This window comes from Tachysurus fulvidraco, chromosome 26, assembly GCF_022655615.1.
Source record: "Tachysurus fulvidraco isolate hzauxx_2018 chromosome 26, HZAU_PFXX_2.0, whole genome shotgun sequence".
Lineage (NCBI taxonomy): Eukaryota > Metazoa > Chordata > Actinopteri > Siluriformes > Bagridae > Tachysurus > Tachysurus fulvidraco.
The window spans coordinates 7,324,752-7,342,808 of record NC_062543.1 but is presented as its reverse complement, the minus strand read 5'-3'; the positions used below and the strand labels follow the sequence as shown (position 1 = coordinate 7,342,808).

Genomic DNA, 18,057 nt, shown 5'->3' with positions numbered 1-18,057 from the left:
GATTATATTATAATAATTATGAACATTTTTACTAATGTTATTATTATTATTACCCCAAAGCTACATGTTGCCTCAGTTTATCTATTTTTGTTTTTACTTAACCCCCTTATAAAAGATATTTATTCCTGGGTAGTAAAATGTGCCGAGTTATTAATTATACACAATAATTTAAATGTATGCCTCTATGACCAGAGGACATAAAATCAGGTAGTCAGGATGGATTTAACAGCATACTGTGATGCAATATATTCTTTATTATAAGAGGTATACTTTAGATGTACATTTTTTGTTTGTTTGGTGATTTCTAGCATTTTTCTCGAAATCCACTGGGCCTTTAACCTGGGTTTCAAATAAACCATCACATTCTGTTACCTTGATAAAAGCACAAAGCTTTTCAACAGCTGCTGAGAAGATGGCTAGTGGTTAGAGTTTTTTTTTTTAATTTCCAGGCTTGATAAAACACTAATGTAGTCATACAGTAGTATTCGGACTACGGCAATCATCTAATGTCCGTGAAAGCGAAACGGCTCTATTCTAGTTCAGTTGCTTAGTGTATCGATACTTTCAATTATTTAGATACATCATTGCTTTAAAAAAGCTACCTGACATGCACTCAAATAAAAATAGATTTCTACGATGAAGAGAGAGATGAGTTTTTTTTTATGTTATTGGCTGTTAACCAAAACCCCAAGAATCTCTCTCAACTCAACTTCACAGCATAAACCCCCAAGGGTTCAGTCAACAAAGAGATACTTTCTCCTCCATCAGCAATTATTCTATACAGAATGTAGCTCTATTTGAAATATCTTGGCTGAGACTATAGGCTAATCCGTTCTTTTTAATTTTTTGTTTTCCTCTTAAACAAACAACAGCGAACAGAAGCTGCAGGTGGACATGCCAAGGAAACGCCAGTTTACAGGAAGCTCTCGGATTTGCTATGAGTGCATTGGTTTTTTATGAAAGGGTGTACTGTATGATTGGAAAAATATATATTGTACTTATATACTGTACTATATATATATATATATATATATATTTATATATATATATATATATATTTATATATATATATATAAATTTTTGGTGTACTGTATGCTGGAAATGAATGGAGCCAAAACAAACACATGCTGCAGAGCAACAGAGGAAATGGCGCCATTTTGGAAACAAAGAGTGTTCTATATACAGCTTTTCAAAAAAAAGATAATGGACACGTCTAATGACACCAAAATGTCTTTGCAACCTTCCAAAGGAGCTTTTGTTACTCAGTAAACAGCTGACTGATGAATGTTTTCCATGTTTGTAGCTTACTGAAAGGATATAATAGAACTAGACCCTCGGAGGATTTATACGTCCTTAGACAGGATTGATGGACGGAGATCAAAGAGATCAGAGTCATCATGGATGAGTATAAAAAGTTTCTGAAGTAGGATTTTGTTTGGCAAAATAAAAATGGCTAATTGATTTTTTTTTTTTTAAACAGGCAATGTTAGCTTTTGTTAGTTTTTTTTAAAGAAAAAATGGAATTTTAAGTGTAGAAATACTATGTAATAATGAAGGGTGTGGAAACAGTAAAATTAATTTATATTTCTGTCGTTCATCCATGAAATATATCCTCAAGCTTGTCTTCCATGAATGCTGATTATTGCACCTAGTAAAAATCGACCCGACCCCGTCTCAGACGATGTGTGCAGTGCAGCGAGTGGAGGAATTGAGCCAGAAAGAGCAGCTTGCACTGTAGATACAGCATTGATGCATCACTACAAATGCAAAGAGTGTTATGTTTAACCCTAAACACAGAATGAAAACTTTTCTGTTATGGCAAACATAAAAGAGCGGGTTTTACTGTCGTTCTCAGGTTGCTGAATCAACACGGCTGCTCTGTGTTGTTGCTCACATTTAGTAAATGTTAAAGCCGTGTGACATTTGCTGCTAAAGAAGGAGCAAAGGAAATTTTACCAAGGAAACTGCTGAAATCAGATAGGGCCCATTTGGTCCTACTACACTATGTCTCTTGTTTCTTCTTCTGTACATAGACATTTCTGTGTGACCCAATGAGTCCATATTTTGGAGCTTTTAAACCCTTCCATCTAGTTCAGCTAATGACAAATCTGCTCTCATCTGTGCTAGATCCCTATATATTTATTTAATTTTATATGTTATCGAGATCCTTTGAACGCATACGAGATTAATCCGAAACAGAATCCATACTGAGAATGACATGGCATCATATCACACAGGAATTTAGTTATTACACTGTTGCTAGTGTCTGTGTCAAGCTCTATTCATAGTTCAGAGGGTGAGATAAGAGGACTAGAGTGATTTAGCACTTGATCGCATCAGCCTCCCGTGCTCTAAATTGCTGCGAGCACTCGTCTTGCACTGATACATTCACAAATTCTTTTTTCCTAAGCAGAAGAGAAGACAAGGTTGAAGTGTGTGTGTGTTTGTGTGTGAATGCGTATGGTTCTGGGATTAGATTCAGGATTATGTCCCAGTGATCTGCATTATGAATATGGAGCTATAACAGCATCTCTGGATGCATGTCAATAAGGCATACAGTGATGACATCATATGCCGCTGACAGCTCGAGGTGGGTTGATCGATGTCGATCTGGTGAAGGATGAACGCTCGCTGTGCTGTTAATAGGAGTATAAAAAGGTTGAAGTGTTTCATTTTGGACTGAAAAATGGGAGGGTAGGATTCTCTTTGCTCTTCCAGAACATCACTTCTGTGTATTACTAAAGTAAATCTGGCAGTTCTGGGCCACAAATGCTACAACAGTTACACAGTCAGAACTTCCAGATGATTTCTATTAAGGTTCTGTATAAAAGAATGATATGCATGTTAATAGCACAGTGGCCAGAAGATGTCAGGAGGTGTGGTCATTCTAATACATCATCACACAAGGACTTGAAGGATGCTGCACATAAACAGATTTTTTTAATATTATATATATATTTGTAAAGATTTCTCAGTGCCTCCTTGTGGTTCAGCAGCAGGATCCAACGCTCTCATTACTGTGGCCCAGGTAGGATACTGTACCTGGGTAGGGAGTAACCCAGCCAATTAAGAGTTCTCACAACTCTCAATGCCGGTCCCAAGCCAGAAAAATACAGGAGGGTTGCATCAGGAAAAGGCATCCGGTGTAAAACCTGTGCCAAAATCGAACACACGGACCACGTGATCCACTGTGGTGACCACGAACAGAGAGCAGCCGGAACAAAAATTGTAAAAATATCTCTGAGAAGCATTCTGGATGGAGTCTTCAGTTTCTAAGCTATATTTCCTGACAAGATTTATGGTTCTGTGATTTTTTTACTAATATGACAAGATGACTCAGTAAGTACCTGGATACCTTATATACGAGTGCAGGAACTGCTGTACAGCTCTACCATAGTGAAACCCATGTATCCTCCAAGCAACGGTGCATATTTTGGATCATTTCAGCCTCTTAATAAAGACACTCAAACAAAGCGGGAGGTGACAGACACTAAGAGGCTTTTGTCATATTCCTTTTACAAACATGTCAAAGCAGCTGAACTTTGTAAGGTTTGAGCTTTAGCCCTGGAGAATCATGTCTAACAGCCTACCCTGCTCTGTACATACCGCTTCATGCAACAGCACACATCAGAAGCAGATACACTTCACATTCCATCCAGTCACTGTCTTCAAACCATTTCAACACATTTCCAGACTTCACTACTCTCAGTTTACAAGCATGTGTGTGTGTCTAGGCTTCCCACAGCCACGTTCATCATTTGATGGATGTGTTTTGTGGAACAGGACTTCCCCGAGTCCTACCAGGACTTTTTTTTGGACTCGCTGGAATGCGAGCGGGTTTAAGACTTTAAGAGGCCAAGTGTTTAGGTTTATAATGTGTGATTGAAGAATGTGTATGTGTTTGTGCATGTGTGTGTGTGTGTGTGTGTGTGTGTGTGTGTGTGTGTGTGTGTGTGTGTGTGTGTGTGTGTGTGTGTGTGTGTGTGTGTGTGTGTGATAAAGAAACAGCAACTGATCCTAAATTAAATCCTAACCTTACACATCACAGCTCAATGGTGTTTGAGTCCATGAACAGGTTATACACAAATTTTGCGCCAAATCCAGTTTATTCACAAACACCCTCAGATCAATAACTTGTGTGCATTTGACTGCTCTGCAATCAAATCTAGTCATTATCATCTCACAGTGGTCTTCCATTTTGGAGACTGAAAAGGAAAATCCTGTATATTATGTGGTATGCTATATTTGCTCCCTCAAAAATATGTTGCACTTTTTTGACAAACCAAAACGCAGTGACCAACTTGTTTCCAGTCCCAGGAATGGTATTTTATGGTAGCAGGGCTGTGCAGTAGGGTATACTGGGATTGGGATTTGTTTTTTTTTTTGTTTTTTTTTTTCAAACAGGGTGTGGAGTGTTCCTTTTCTGTTATAAATATAAGCGCTATATATCTAATGATAGACCAATTCTGAAATAACAGAGCGTGACTGTGTGTGTGTGTGTGTGTGTGTGTGTGTGTGTGTGTGTGTGTGTGTGTGTGTGTGTGTGTGTGTGTGTGTGTGTGTATGTTTGTGTGTGTATGTGTGTGTATGTGTGTGTATGTGTATGTTTGTGTTATTATGTGTGTGTGTATGTGTATGTTTGTATGTGTACGTGTATGTATGTATGTATGTATGTATGTGTGTGTGTGTGTGAATGTGTGTGCGTGTGTGTGTGTGTGTGTGTGTGCGCACATGTGTATATATGTGTGTGTGTGTATATGTGTGTGTGTGTGTGTGTGTGTGTGTGTGTGTGTGTGTGTGTGTGTGTGTATATGTGTATATGTGTGTGTGTTTCTCACATAAAGATGTTTGAAATTATAGACTATAAACCACAAGACTCTAGCAACAGATTGTCTACACAAAATTAATGTGTGTGTTATTTACAAACAGACAATAATAATCTACGAATTTAGCCATGAATAAAAATTCAGTTGTACACTGTAGATATTTTAATGCTGAATGCTGTTATTTCTTTCTTTGCAGACTTGCAGACAGATTTGTAATAACAACCCTGGCTGTTTTTTTTGCCACAAAGAGTATAATTATTTGCATTATAGTATTAAGGAGTAAGAGGTATGAAATCGGATGGCAAGGCTTGTTCCAGAAGAGAAAGCTGCCACTCTGTGCCACCAATGCAGCCACTCCCTGCTTTCCTCTCTCCCCTGACCTTGATGATGGAGTATGCATACCGTACATGGGTGTGTACAGTGTATTGATTTGTTGATGTATGTGTCAATCAATGATGAATACCTTGGCAAAGCTACATAATTGTGGTTTGCGTGTATGTGTGTGTTTGTATAAATATAAACTGAAGTAATGCTATACTAAGAATTCCCCTTACCTATACATTGGGACAAAGAGTGCTACATAAAATCCTGCAGATTCCTGGTGAATGGTTAGAAACGACAACCAAATGCATGTCGATGCCCATCACGTGTCCTTAAGAATGATTCACAAATTCATAACTCTTTTCAGACCCGGTCTATCTGCGTCACTGAATAAATTGTAACCTGTCTGACGATCCATGGCATTGAATATGAATACAAGCCCCAGCGTCTGTTTATTCCCCAAATCCAAGCAGGATAAAGAATCGATACGACCGTGCATCATTAGCTCTCACAGTCTCACTAAGTGCCCTCGTGAGCAGCTGCTTGTCTCTATTTTGCTCATTCCCTAAATCTCTCAATCAATTTTTTTTTATCTCTCAATCACTATCCTGTCTCCTCTCCTTAATTCTACCATTTTTTTTTTTTTTACAAGGTGGAAGTGTAACAGCTGCCAAGCAGAGACGATGAGACCGTGTCATGTCAGGCACCTAATTACATGAACACGGAGGTCTGAAAAAAAGAAAGAATGACAGAGGGAAGGAGGGGAAAAAAAAGAGAAGGAGAGAGGGAGAGAGGGAGAGAAGCAGCTGCGGTCTGTGTGTGAAAGGACAGCACAGCTGATAATACACAGACAGTTCCTCTCAGTCACAGCCAAAGAAATCAAGAACAGAAGCAACCTCCATTAAAATGAAAACTGAGAATGAGGAATCTGTGACAAGGCAAACATACAGTAGAACTACAGTAGCACAAGTTGGCTGTGTGTGTGTTTGTGTGTGTGGATTCCACACTTCTTGAACATTCTTGTGGACACGCTGAAACTCTCTTCCAAAATCTCCCTAAAATATTTAATTCATATCATATGGAGTGTTAAATAACCCTCTATCCTTACACTGAGTGGGAAAATCCACCTGTGCTACAATCACTCACCCGCATCCAACACAGTCCTGTATGACAGCACACACTCCGGGCACCGTAACTAAATCAGACACGCGTTTTTACACCAGACGCATCGGCTAGACGGGCTGAGGTGCAGACAGTACAGCGTTCAAGCCGCAGTGGCTCCGGACACACACAGCACACACAGACAACACCTGCCTCCTTTCATTTCAGGCAATGACCTCGTCATTTCTGAGATCTATGCAGGCTAAGCAGGTAACCTTCATTTGCAAGAGATGAAACATCAAAATGACAACCTTTTGGTAAGCAGTCAGACCTCCTACAGTTAACGTTTACTCACAAGTATGGAGTCCGAAGTCGCAGAGACCTGTTGTGGTTATTCACGTCTTCTAAATGAATTTTTTCTAAATCAGAATGAAATCCCCTTGTTGTAAGCTTTGCTATTTTTAATAGGTTCTTGTGAAACTGGCACACAAAGCATAAACAGTACAAAACAGCCATTTGACACTTTATAGCATGCCACATCTTTTAAGTGTAAAAACTTTTGGATAGGACGTGCAAGGATTTCCATTTTGGATGATGATTTGTGCTGCACAACTTTGTACAGTATCACAACAATGCAGCTACAGGTCAATAATGCAAAAGTGAGATAAACACCAAAATTATCTTGAAATGTGCGTAATGTAGCTTTTTTTTATCCCAGAAAGCTGTTTCTTTCTGAACGACTCTTAGCTGAATATCCCACCGATATAAAGCAGCGTCTACTCTATTTTGAAGCTGCTAACTTTCTCAAATAGCCCTGTCTCTCTTCAAACAAAAGGAAAGTTTTGACATTGCTTCAGGACAGTAACCTCATCCACAGTCAGTCGTCTCTATTTTCCCCATTCCGTCTCCCCATTCTTCCCCCTGCCCTCCTCCTCACACCTTTCAATTAACCACAATGCCCTGCAGGTATCCTGGCTTAGCAGCTTGTTAGATCTGTTTTCCTAAGAGACCCTGATACCTTCCATTCATTACAGCGCTGATGTCAGCATGGCAGAAACGTGGCCTTTTCACCCTCATTGTAGTTTACCTCCTATTGGTTAAGGTCGGGTTTTGACAAAGGGACCGCTAGACTTAACTTGGTCTAACAGGCTTCCCAGGGTGTGATGGGAACACCAATTTTCAGCATAGTGACAAGCAAAGAGTCAAGGAATGCTCATGATTGTGGAAGCTTAAAAGATGGCTGACAGGTGCGAATGCTACAGCCTACAGCACATACCGTACAGATCAGGAGAGCCCATTTGGCACAGATGAAGTTTCACGAGGATTGTCTATCATAATGTCAAATGCTATAGTCCAGTGTTGCAATGTTGTGTTGGCTTGGTGTCTGTCCATAAATAATCATATAAATGGAGATCATGAATAAATGGAGCATTTACTATATCAGATCACTCACACACAGGTGTCACTTTTTAGAGTGTCTTTTACTGCGGACAAGCGTAAGCTTGTCATTATCTGTTGTATGACCTCATGGACGATACCCTGACACCTGACACACTGGCCTAGCCACAAGTGTACATTTGATAACACTACGCTGAATACTGAAAACAAACAGTCAAAAAAGACATTTGTGAGCCATTAAGAATTTTCGGTTATTGCTTCATTAAAGCTTCACTGGCTTAAAGTGAGTTCATTTGAAAGCTTTATTGGAAGTCTGGAAGTCTTTGGTATTTTGGTGAGGCGAAAACAGAGGCAGTTTTAGATCATCTCAGTTATGAAGCCCAAGTCAGGACCAGATGTGTTAGAAGGAACGCTCAGTCAACAGATTTGCTTCGGCAAGCAAGTCAAAAATAACATACAGGTCACCAAGTGGCGAGGGAGCAAAATGTTAATTAGCTAGCTAGACTAGCTTAGATTTAGAATTTTATGAAAGCTATTCACTTGCTTCAATTAAAAAAAAAAAACAATAAAAATATCTGTGCTCTAATACCTTTATTTAATATCTTTATCCCCAATTTGCAGCATCTTCAGGGCTTTTATTATTCTCCTGCAGTAAGCTGCCTAAGCTAATAACTACACGACTGAAAGCATTTGTGTTCCAATAAAAAAATTTTTTATATATATACTCCCACATTGTAGTATTACATTTTCCACTTGAAAACAAAATGTTGTTTGGGTCTCTATTTTCTATTACTAAAGGAGAAAAAAGGATTATTCGTGACCTCTCCCAGACTTTAATGCTACACTAGAGTAAAAGACACACCAGTATTCCCACTCACACACACTCACGCACATCTCAGATGTTCCCAGGTGACCCCACACACCCACACTATACCTCTACTCTACACGCACATGCGGCCGGTGGCTGAAACCTATGAAATTCTGCAGCAGTGTGTGAGACTGAGGTCATAGGGTTCAGAGCTCATGCTGAGGCACATTTAAATACACACAAACACACACATACACACATTCTCCATCTACTCTACATCATACCGCACTGTATACTGTGAAATCCTGAGGGCTGATTGAGTTCCTGTAGTGTTCATTTGTTACTGTCTGAACTTTTTGTATTTTCATCACTCACATACACAACTGAACTAGCCTGTTAGTGTTACATTGCTCATGTTGTGTTGCTGCAGTTGCAGCATTCAAAGGTCGCCGGTGATTAAAAAATGGATGCCCTTTAGCACCATCTCACGTCACAAGTTTTAGCATGTGACGGTTTATTTGGTTTATTTGTTATTGCTTGCAAACTTGTAGGCTTATGCCAGAATCCAAACTAGCTCATTACAGCTAGAATATTATTTGCAATTAGAGTACTATTTTATATATGTAGCCTACCTAGTTGTGACCTAGTTTTTATCAGATTTATCAGATTTGTTTTAATATTTTGAGAGGGTATTATTGTGCAATGTTTATTTAAGACATATTGGGCAATTTCTGCCTATCAACAACCAAATAATCTTCCAAACAAATGTGATACTGGCTTCCAACTAATCCTTGCTCAGCTGTGAGCAGCCACTAGCCCCACCCCCCTGCTGGGAATGAACCAACAGCGTGCATTCCCTGCTGGGACTGAGCCAATCGCCAGCGTCTCCAAGCAATCGCCTAGTCAAAACTTATAGTAATTTATCTCTCTGTGTATGTTTTTCTGTTCTATGTCACTTTGCTGTTATCGTTTTCTTTTTTAAAAGTGAAAAACTGTCCGTCTTGTCAGCTCAGTGTTTTAATAAATTCATGTGTTTTATAGGAGACAGATAAGAGAGAGGCCTATGTTCAGTGGAATTTTTTTTTAATGAAAACATTAAGCAACTTAGCAGCAAAAGGCAATTTTCATCCAAGAAAATATCATCCAAGCTCCTGTGGTCCAGATATTTTAATATCGTCAAAACAAATGCACTAAACTAATAGACAAACATCATTTAGATTCGATCTTGGATGTCCCCTGGCAGGACAAGGCATTGTGTGCATGTGTGTGTGTGTGTGTGTGTATGTGTGTGTGTGTGTGTGTGTGTGCGTGTGTGTGCGTGTGTGTGTGTGTGTGTGTGTGTGTGTGTGTGTGTGTGTGTGTGTGTGTGTGTGTGTGTGTGTGTGTGTGTGCGTGTGCGTGTGTGCGTGTGTGTGTGCGTGCGTGCGCATGAGTGTGTGTGTGTGTGTGTGTGTGTGTGTGTGTGTGTGTGTGTGTGTGTGTGTGTGTGTGTGAGTGTGTGTGAGTGTGTGTGCGTGTGTGTCCTTAAAAACCTGTGTACGTGTGCATCTATGTTTGCCAAGGTCACAAAATGCAGTCGTCTCCCAGCATCCAATGAGATTTATACATAACGGCTCTCTCTCTTACAAAAGCCTAATTGAAGCAGCCTGGGTCAGGAAGCCCAACCCAAACCCTCAGAATAGCATTGCCTGCACCAGCAGAAATACCTGCTCTCCCTGCCTAATACAACACCCGTTGTATGGACCAAACACATTGGTCTGAGTCTACTAATGAAAATGAATGAAAAATAACTTACTAAAATGGCTGCGTATTAACACAATAATATTCTGTACAATTCCATCCGTTTCATTCAAGTGTTGGTGGTGCTTTCCAAAGAATCCCAATAACAAGTAATAATAAAGGTTACTGTCTTTTATTGCAGGTGATATGATTATTTTTTATTTTTGTACTTAGACTGATACTGACATAAGAACCTTCCTATTGTATACTATTTATCTCTCAAATATTTTTCATACAATGGATCTGCACTGTTGGATCTGCTACTGAATCCCCATATTAAAAACTAAAAAAATATTTCAAAAAGCACACACTGGGGTCCAGTATAAACCCGGGCTTTCCTCACAGCGACAGGAAGCAGACAGTGCATTCAGACACTCAGAACACACAGCGCTCCATGATGACTTGTCCTGTTCATGCTACTTTAAATAACATTCAGTGCAGTTCTGCCTCGAATGTAGAAATTCTTTCTTGGGCCGAATATGTCACAGTGAGCAGACTGTTCAGGGTGGGTTAGGTTTAGTCCACAGCCTCCTGTTGTACTGAAACATAAGCTTTAAGCTCACTCAATTACCCAGAAAGGAGGAGGGGGATGGAGGGAATGGAAACCATTGGGAGATGTGGTGGACCTTTTAGTTGCCCTTTTATCCTTTTGTCGTGCCAGTCGGTGTGTATTTAAGTAGTTCAGTGGCTTCTGGTAATAGGTTTCTTAACACATGAGAAGCATTTATAGTGTGTGTGTGTGTGGGGGGGGGGGTGTTTAGTGCTTAGTGGTTGGTTGCAACACAGTGTAATTATGAGATTTGGAAAGTCTTACCTGTTTGAAGCAAGCCAGCTCCGCTATCATTTACGTTAAAGTGCTTCTGAATGTCGTGCAGCACGCCTGTGTGTGAGAGAGAGAGAGAGAGAGAGAGAGAGAGAGAGAGAGAGAGAGAGAGAGAGAGAGAGAGAGAATCACTACTGGTGTCCTAATACATAACAACATAGACTACCTTAAAGCTCCTTAATTAATGTACAATTCTGTTCAGGCAATACAGATCACTAAAATTAAAAATACTGCTATTTTTAAGCCTTACAATATCAATTTTAACGAAATTAACACTGAAAACACACATTTGCACTGTAACTCAAGTTGTTAGATCTGTTTTCTTAAAAGTTCTTTATAAGTATATCAAGTTTTCAAATATAAATAGCTTCCAAATCATTCTCCTCACTTCTTGAAGTAAATGAAATAATAAACAATCTGCTGGTCAGAAAAGGATTTAAGGACTCAATAAAGTCTGGGCAAAATAAGACATTTCAAAAGAAAACACACAGCTGTGAGTAAATGTTGTGTTGCTATTACTCTGTTACTGTATTCCAAGACTGACTGTAGTTATGACTACACTCAGGTAGCAGGATCAGGTGTAGAGGATTAGGGCTGGAACTAAACCCCATAGTGGCTTTACCTACTCAGCTAAGTAAGAAATCCTGATTATGCCCCTTCATGGTGTAAGAGTTCTGCTCCCATGACACACTTCGCAGGACATCAAATGATCATGACTTTACAGTCTCAAGGGTTAATTATTCAATCTTTTCATTATGTCTTCTCTAACTCACTTGAAAGCATGTAATAACGGGCTATTTATAGCCTAGATTAGTGGCATTTTTTCCTAAAAAAAAACAAAAAAACTATTTAACCAAGAAAAAAACAAAGTGCGATTGCGTGATTAGTTGTGCAGTGTTGAAACAAATTAACACACATGCTGTTTAGAGCACTTATTTGGTGTCTAGATGGACTTGTATAAACTCTAACGGAGTTGATTCAAGACTAGAGCTTTTGCTGGATATTTGTCATACAGGAGCTATATGCATAGAAACTACAGCACCATTAAATGACGCAAACTTATTTCTTCTCTTTAACTCCGATGGTCATGACAAGGTTTGGATTTGAACTGGTTTAAGTTTTCAAAAATGAAAACTTAAACCAATCCATTGTCTTCACTACTTGTGAGTTGATTACCTGAGAAGATTATCTTCAGGCAGCAGGTGAACTTTCATTTTACCATCTTGAAAAGTCTCACGGTGTTATAGTGCATCTTATTTATTTATTTACTTACTTCCTGTATTATTACACCTACTTATCTCATTAATATTATTGCCTGAGCTTTGCCATCCTTTTTGTTTGTCACCAGACAGATAAAGACACGGGCAGGTGGGAACTCGCTCTCGCAAGATACAACATTCCAGGCGAAGCAAGACGCACCTGCTTGCTATACCACATAACCAATCAGGATTCTCTGTCTAACGGTCACATCATTACAGTAGATACGTTTTGTTCTGAAAAAAAGACGTGTTCATTTGGATCTCTGCCCTACCAGAAATGAAGCCTGGTCTTCTATCTAAATCTGTAATCACTCCGTTACATCTACCCATGCAGCTATCGGCTTGTGATACTAAAACATATTTAGGACATTGTTTTCTTTTAAGAAAAATATTCCATTCTAAAGAAGCGTATTCAAAGATAAAATGATGGTGTATTCAAAGTACTGTCTGTTTTGCCTTATGTATTATCTACAGCAAAAAATAAATAAATAAATAAATCCGAAACCTGATCCGATCTTCTTCAGCTTTTTAACTCCCGAGCTGACACCATAACCAAGCAATCTACACCAAATACCTGCTGCAGGGGCAAGAAATGTCTGTGAGGAAAACAAGTTTTTGAAAACTTATTTCTGTTCTAAAATAACAATTGCTGCCAGCAAGGGTCTGGATAACGCTGTTCAGACACGGTCCCTGTCCTTCTGTTTCTTGTCTGTGGCAGGTAGCGCTGTAATTAGCCAGTCACCCACCTCTGTTCGCTCTCACTCTCAAATCCCCCACAGGGAAGGGGATCCCTGTGCCAGATGGTGCTACATTGGCCGCCAAAACCGCTACTGTACCCGCCATACCCGGCAGTAGTTTGTACAGAGCATTATAAAATACCGGATAAACCAGCTCAAGCTATTGAATTTTATCCTTAGTGTTACTTGAAAGAAAGATACTTTTATTTTCTGCTAAAGAAAAGCACACAATGAAGAGATTTGGAATGATTTATTGACAAATCAAACCAAGTTTATGTGGTTTTATCTGGTTTGGAATGTAGATGGAGTCAGTGTTGGTGCACGGCTGCTCCGAATCATTCAGGACTCCATTAGGTGCCATATCAGGTGTGGCGTATCTGTATCTGTCTAGTGATAAGTCTATATTTTGGGTTTTGTTTTTTTTTCGAATAAACCGTGATATTAGACTCATTTCTTCTCTCTGAGGGGCCCTAAGTACTTGTTCATAACTGAGAATTTAAAGGTGTTATGTTCAACCACTAAAATGCTGTGTAAGGTTATCCAACCGAGGGAAAAACACACATCTCACACTCAAAGCCAACAGAGTCCCGACTCATTTAATATCAACAGACTTACAGCCATAAAATAATTTATTTGTTTATTCTGATTAAAACTGTCAGATAAGTCAATTTCCATTTTGTCAATTTAGTGGTAAAAATGGTTCAGAAGAAAGTTCTAGACCCCTGTAGAAAAAAAACACACACGAGAGGCGTGAAATGAAAACACTGTCAGCATGGTATATGAACAGTTTCTCAACACCAGCTGCTTCATCGAGCCCATCGTTGGTCTCAACTAGTTTTTTGTTTGTTTGTTTGTTTTTTACTTGTGAACAAGTCTAGTGGTTAAGGTGATGGACTACTGCTCATAGGCCATGAGTTCAAATCCCAGGGCTGCCACTACTGTGCTCCTGAGCAAGGCCCTTAACCCTTAATTGCTCAGCTGAATAAATCAGGTCTGGATAAGGAAATGTCTGCCACTAGATCCAAACGTCATTACATTAGTAATGCATTCAGCAGTTGGTTTTTTTTTTTTAGAGTGAAGGCTTTTTTCATAAACTGGAAAACATCAGTCTGAAATCTTCAGCCCAGCTGAAATGGAGGACAACAACTCTGAATTCACATCACTTCATTTCTGTATGGAGGTCAGCGCTCTCATCACTTGCCTGGCAGGACTAGCCATGTGTGGGCAAACAACAGCGGCATGCAAATGGCCCAAATGGCCAAACTGGCATCTTCGACCTTCTGCCATCCACCTCTGTTGCCATGGTAACAATGTCCGGACATGCAGACCAACAGAGGTCAGGGTTGACCGATGATCAGTGAAGTAAGATACAGGAATGCGGAATGGACTGTGCATAAAAAATGCATAAAGCTCTTTCTGTACATTACGGTCATGACACTTATTTATTGCTACACGTGACAGGTGTAATTGCCCACACGGCTTTATGTGCTTCTGAACAAGTGTTGTATGCAGGTGGTTATATCACCTGCATAGAGCCAGAAGGCTTTTTTTCAGAAATTGCTGTGGCAGAACACAGATACAGTAATGCATACTTGTTCGGGTGAAAGAATGCCGTCCTGCCTGTTTCTGTCGCTTAATCATGCCGTGTGATTTCATACTCCAATGCAGAACATTGCTAGCAATGCAATAGGTTATTTCCAGAGAAGTTATCTCTGTAAACACTGTTCATCATTTTCTCACATTCTTTAAAGAAGATCTGAAAATTAAACAGTGATGAAACACGGACCTCTGATTCATTGATATTTTTGACGATAAGATAATTGGTGTTTTTTTTTATTATGCAGAAAGATTGATCCAGATTAATAAATTTCACATTTCAAAATTGTTTAAATGATTATAATTTTTATAGAAAAAAAAAGGTCAGCAATTTTCAGTCTAGCTCTAACGGGTAAAGTAACAAATCCATTCGAGCTCTGTATAAATGAAGCCATTATGCATGTGGATGACAAGGTGCTATTGATGCTTTCACCACACTGACTTGTCTCGGGGGATCCATGAATTGTCCGTCTGCCATCCACAGGTCAATACGTCGGTGAGAAGTGCACTTCACTGACATTGGGGGTAAAACGACATGCTTCTGGTGGCCTCGAAGGAATTTGTTCAAGGTCATGGCCAATAATACATAGTTTTAGTTAACTGATGTACCCATTACACTTATAAATTACATTAGAAGCAGGAGTGATTGTGCATGCTTGGCTGATACATGCTTGACTCTATCCTTAGAAATATACTTGCCTCGAAATCTGCCTTGTTTAGACAAAGCAGCATGTAGTAGCAGGAGCAGAAGAAGCAAAGAGGATAACTTGCGCTCTTTCAGTTTGCTTTTTGTTATGAAATATCACCAATCTCATAACCGGCAAGCCAGAATTCTTTCCCCTCTGAGGAGTCTTGACCAAAATGACATGACAATTTGTTTTCCATGGCTGAAACCAAAACACAGTCATCAGTTCGGCCTGGGCAAACACAACCGCCGCTCTGTTCTCCTTCTCGGCACTCCCTGACAAAGGAGGGGGTTTTACTCACACACCCAATGCCTGGATAATTTTAGGGCTGACACGTCACTATGTGGACCCCGGGGTCTCTCGAGCAGTTGTCAGTAGGAGAAGTACGTCGTAGGAGTAGGACAGACCTATTTTGTCGCTCCCCTGAGAGAACCGCAGGAACCCACACACCCCCATCGTGCTATTTTCGAGAAGTAGGTTAGGGATAGGGCAGAGAGTTGATCGGCCTATTTACTGTGGTGGCGGCGGAGAAGAGACGAATCATGGATCGTGGAAAAGAATAAGGGAGTGTGGGTTAGAAAAATAAGCAAAACTTAGTTTAATCAGAAAAGTGAAGGCACACTGAGGTCAAACTGCATATGAGAATTTTTTTGGCCGAGCATACGGCTCCATATCCTGTGTAAATGTAACGTTATGCTCTGCGGTAAGGAAATGTTTCCTCTCTGTTGCGTGCTCAGGCATTTTCTCACCCGTTCCTTTTGTGCTGTGAAACGACGGAGGGAGTCACAGCTCTGCTGCTGACAGAGACACATCCTGCCTGTTCCCTTCATCTTTCCCTTTTCTCCTCTCCCATCCCTCGTTCTCTTCCTAGTCGAGCATGGGGCAATCCCTCTCGATGTGTCACGGGGATCGATATAAAACCCCGAGCTTAGGGAAACGTGTGTGTGGGTGTGTGTGTGTGTTTGTGTGTATGTGGTGTGTGTGCAAGCAATTAAGTGTGTTTGAAGGGAGGGGAGAACAGCCCATTCCACAAATCATGGCCTGTCTCCTAGCTCCTCTACAGTGAGCACACTATAAATGAGTGCAGCAGCAGAGAAAGGGCTAGCCACAAATATGCCCGACTGTGGTCGGCGGGCTCCTGACCGGCGGGTCCTTCCTCCTCCTGCCTAGTGCTGGCCACGTGCCCGAGGCAGACAACAGGGAACACTTTTCCCGTTTTCCACTCCACTCTATAAACGCCCACGCTCTCCATGCAAACACGGTGCAGATGTTGTGAACAGTACATGTGGTAAAGAAGAAGCATGTATGCGGTGTCTTATGGAATTCCTCTACACTTCTGCAGCAGAGGTTCGTTTTTACGGCTTTTATCCTGCATCACAGATTTTTGCAGATGTGATTGTATTGATGATCAGGGCCACTGTTAACTGCTATGTTTTTTATTATGTTTAATTTGTTTTCAGTGCACGTTTTGTCCTGAACAGTTTCATAATAAAAACTAAAGCATATCCCAGGAGCACTTTAACCACCCTGGATGGAACACCAGTCCATTCATACAAAATATATAAATACCCTCTACACCATCATGCCACCATGGCATAAATTGCATAATAGTCAAAGTGCATCGATAATATACAGAATCATTCTCAGTAGTATTTTAAAAAAAGCTGTTTCCTGAAAACGGCTGAAAATTTAACACTAGCGCCCGAAGTCCTAGCCTCATAACTATCTCATAGCTTGAGTAAAGAAATCAACTTAAGTATAAAATCAACACCAATAAAGACACACGTGAATATAACTAGAGATGAGTTAGCAGCTGCTAGTGGACCTCCCTTGTCATCGCCCATACTTCAGAATTAGTAGTTATCTTTTATTTTTATCCTGGAATTGATGAGCTTTTTCTCTGGTCTCCTACAAGTGCTTGTGTAATCCAGTGAGGCTATGGTTAGTCCAGATAAATATTCACGCCACATACAAATAACCGAACCACACATATCAGACTCATAGCCATAGAAACGATGTTCATTTTTCCCAAAACCATAGCACATACACAATACCGCACCTTCCATTCCTTTCCACTACTGGACTACTGCTAAATATTTTATGACTGAAAAGCAACATAGAGGGAGAAAGAGAGAGAATGTCTTCCAGGAATACCAGTCCGACATACAGCATAGAGTATCAATAATGTATAATCTTGATTGTGAGCTAACATGCCAGACATACAGCCAGGCAGCAAATGGAGTGAAGCAAAACAAAAGTATTGTGTATTTCCCCCATTGACCCTTATCCAGCCAGACAAAGTCACCATATATATGCTAACAGATGAAAAGGCTGCACTGCGGGTCTAATCACTTAAAGAGAGTCGTCATCTAGACAGCTTTTAGCTCATCCTGCCAAAAATGTACTAGTGTTTCATTAAGGCTGAAAAGACCGACCACTTTGGCATAATGAGATGGCACATTAAGGGCATGGAAGCAGCTAAGATGGTGCGCTGGCTATAACACAAGCGGTTCAATTAACATCTTTCAGCTAGCACTAACATGCATCTGACTGACCTTGTGCTAGCAAGAACACCAAACTGTAACCTCATGGGCCAGCAGTTAGCTCTGACGCCAACTCTGATACACTTTTGTTGCTAAACTAAACAATTTAGTAATCATCACCTGTATGTATTCCTGACTGAGGAGTTTTAATAATCCTAATGCTCCGCTTGGAGTGTGTGA

The 18,057-nt window shown here is 40.1% G+C and overlaps 1 protein-coding gene across 1 annotated transcript in view; it reads right to left on the bottom strand.

The window, feature by feature from the left end:
* spns2 (spinster homolog 2 (Drosophila)) overlaps positions 1–18,057 on the bottom strand; it is a 65,767-nt gene that overhangs the window by 35,930 nt on the left and 11,780 nt on the right. Inside the window, exon 2 of the mRNA XM_027165445.2 lies at positions 11,048–11,113. Coding sequence (XP_027021246.1) covers positions 11,048–11,113 — 66 coding nt within the window. The remainder of the gene's footprint in view (positions 1–11,047; positions 11,114–18,057) is intronic.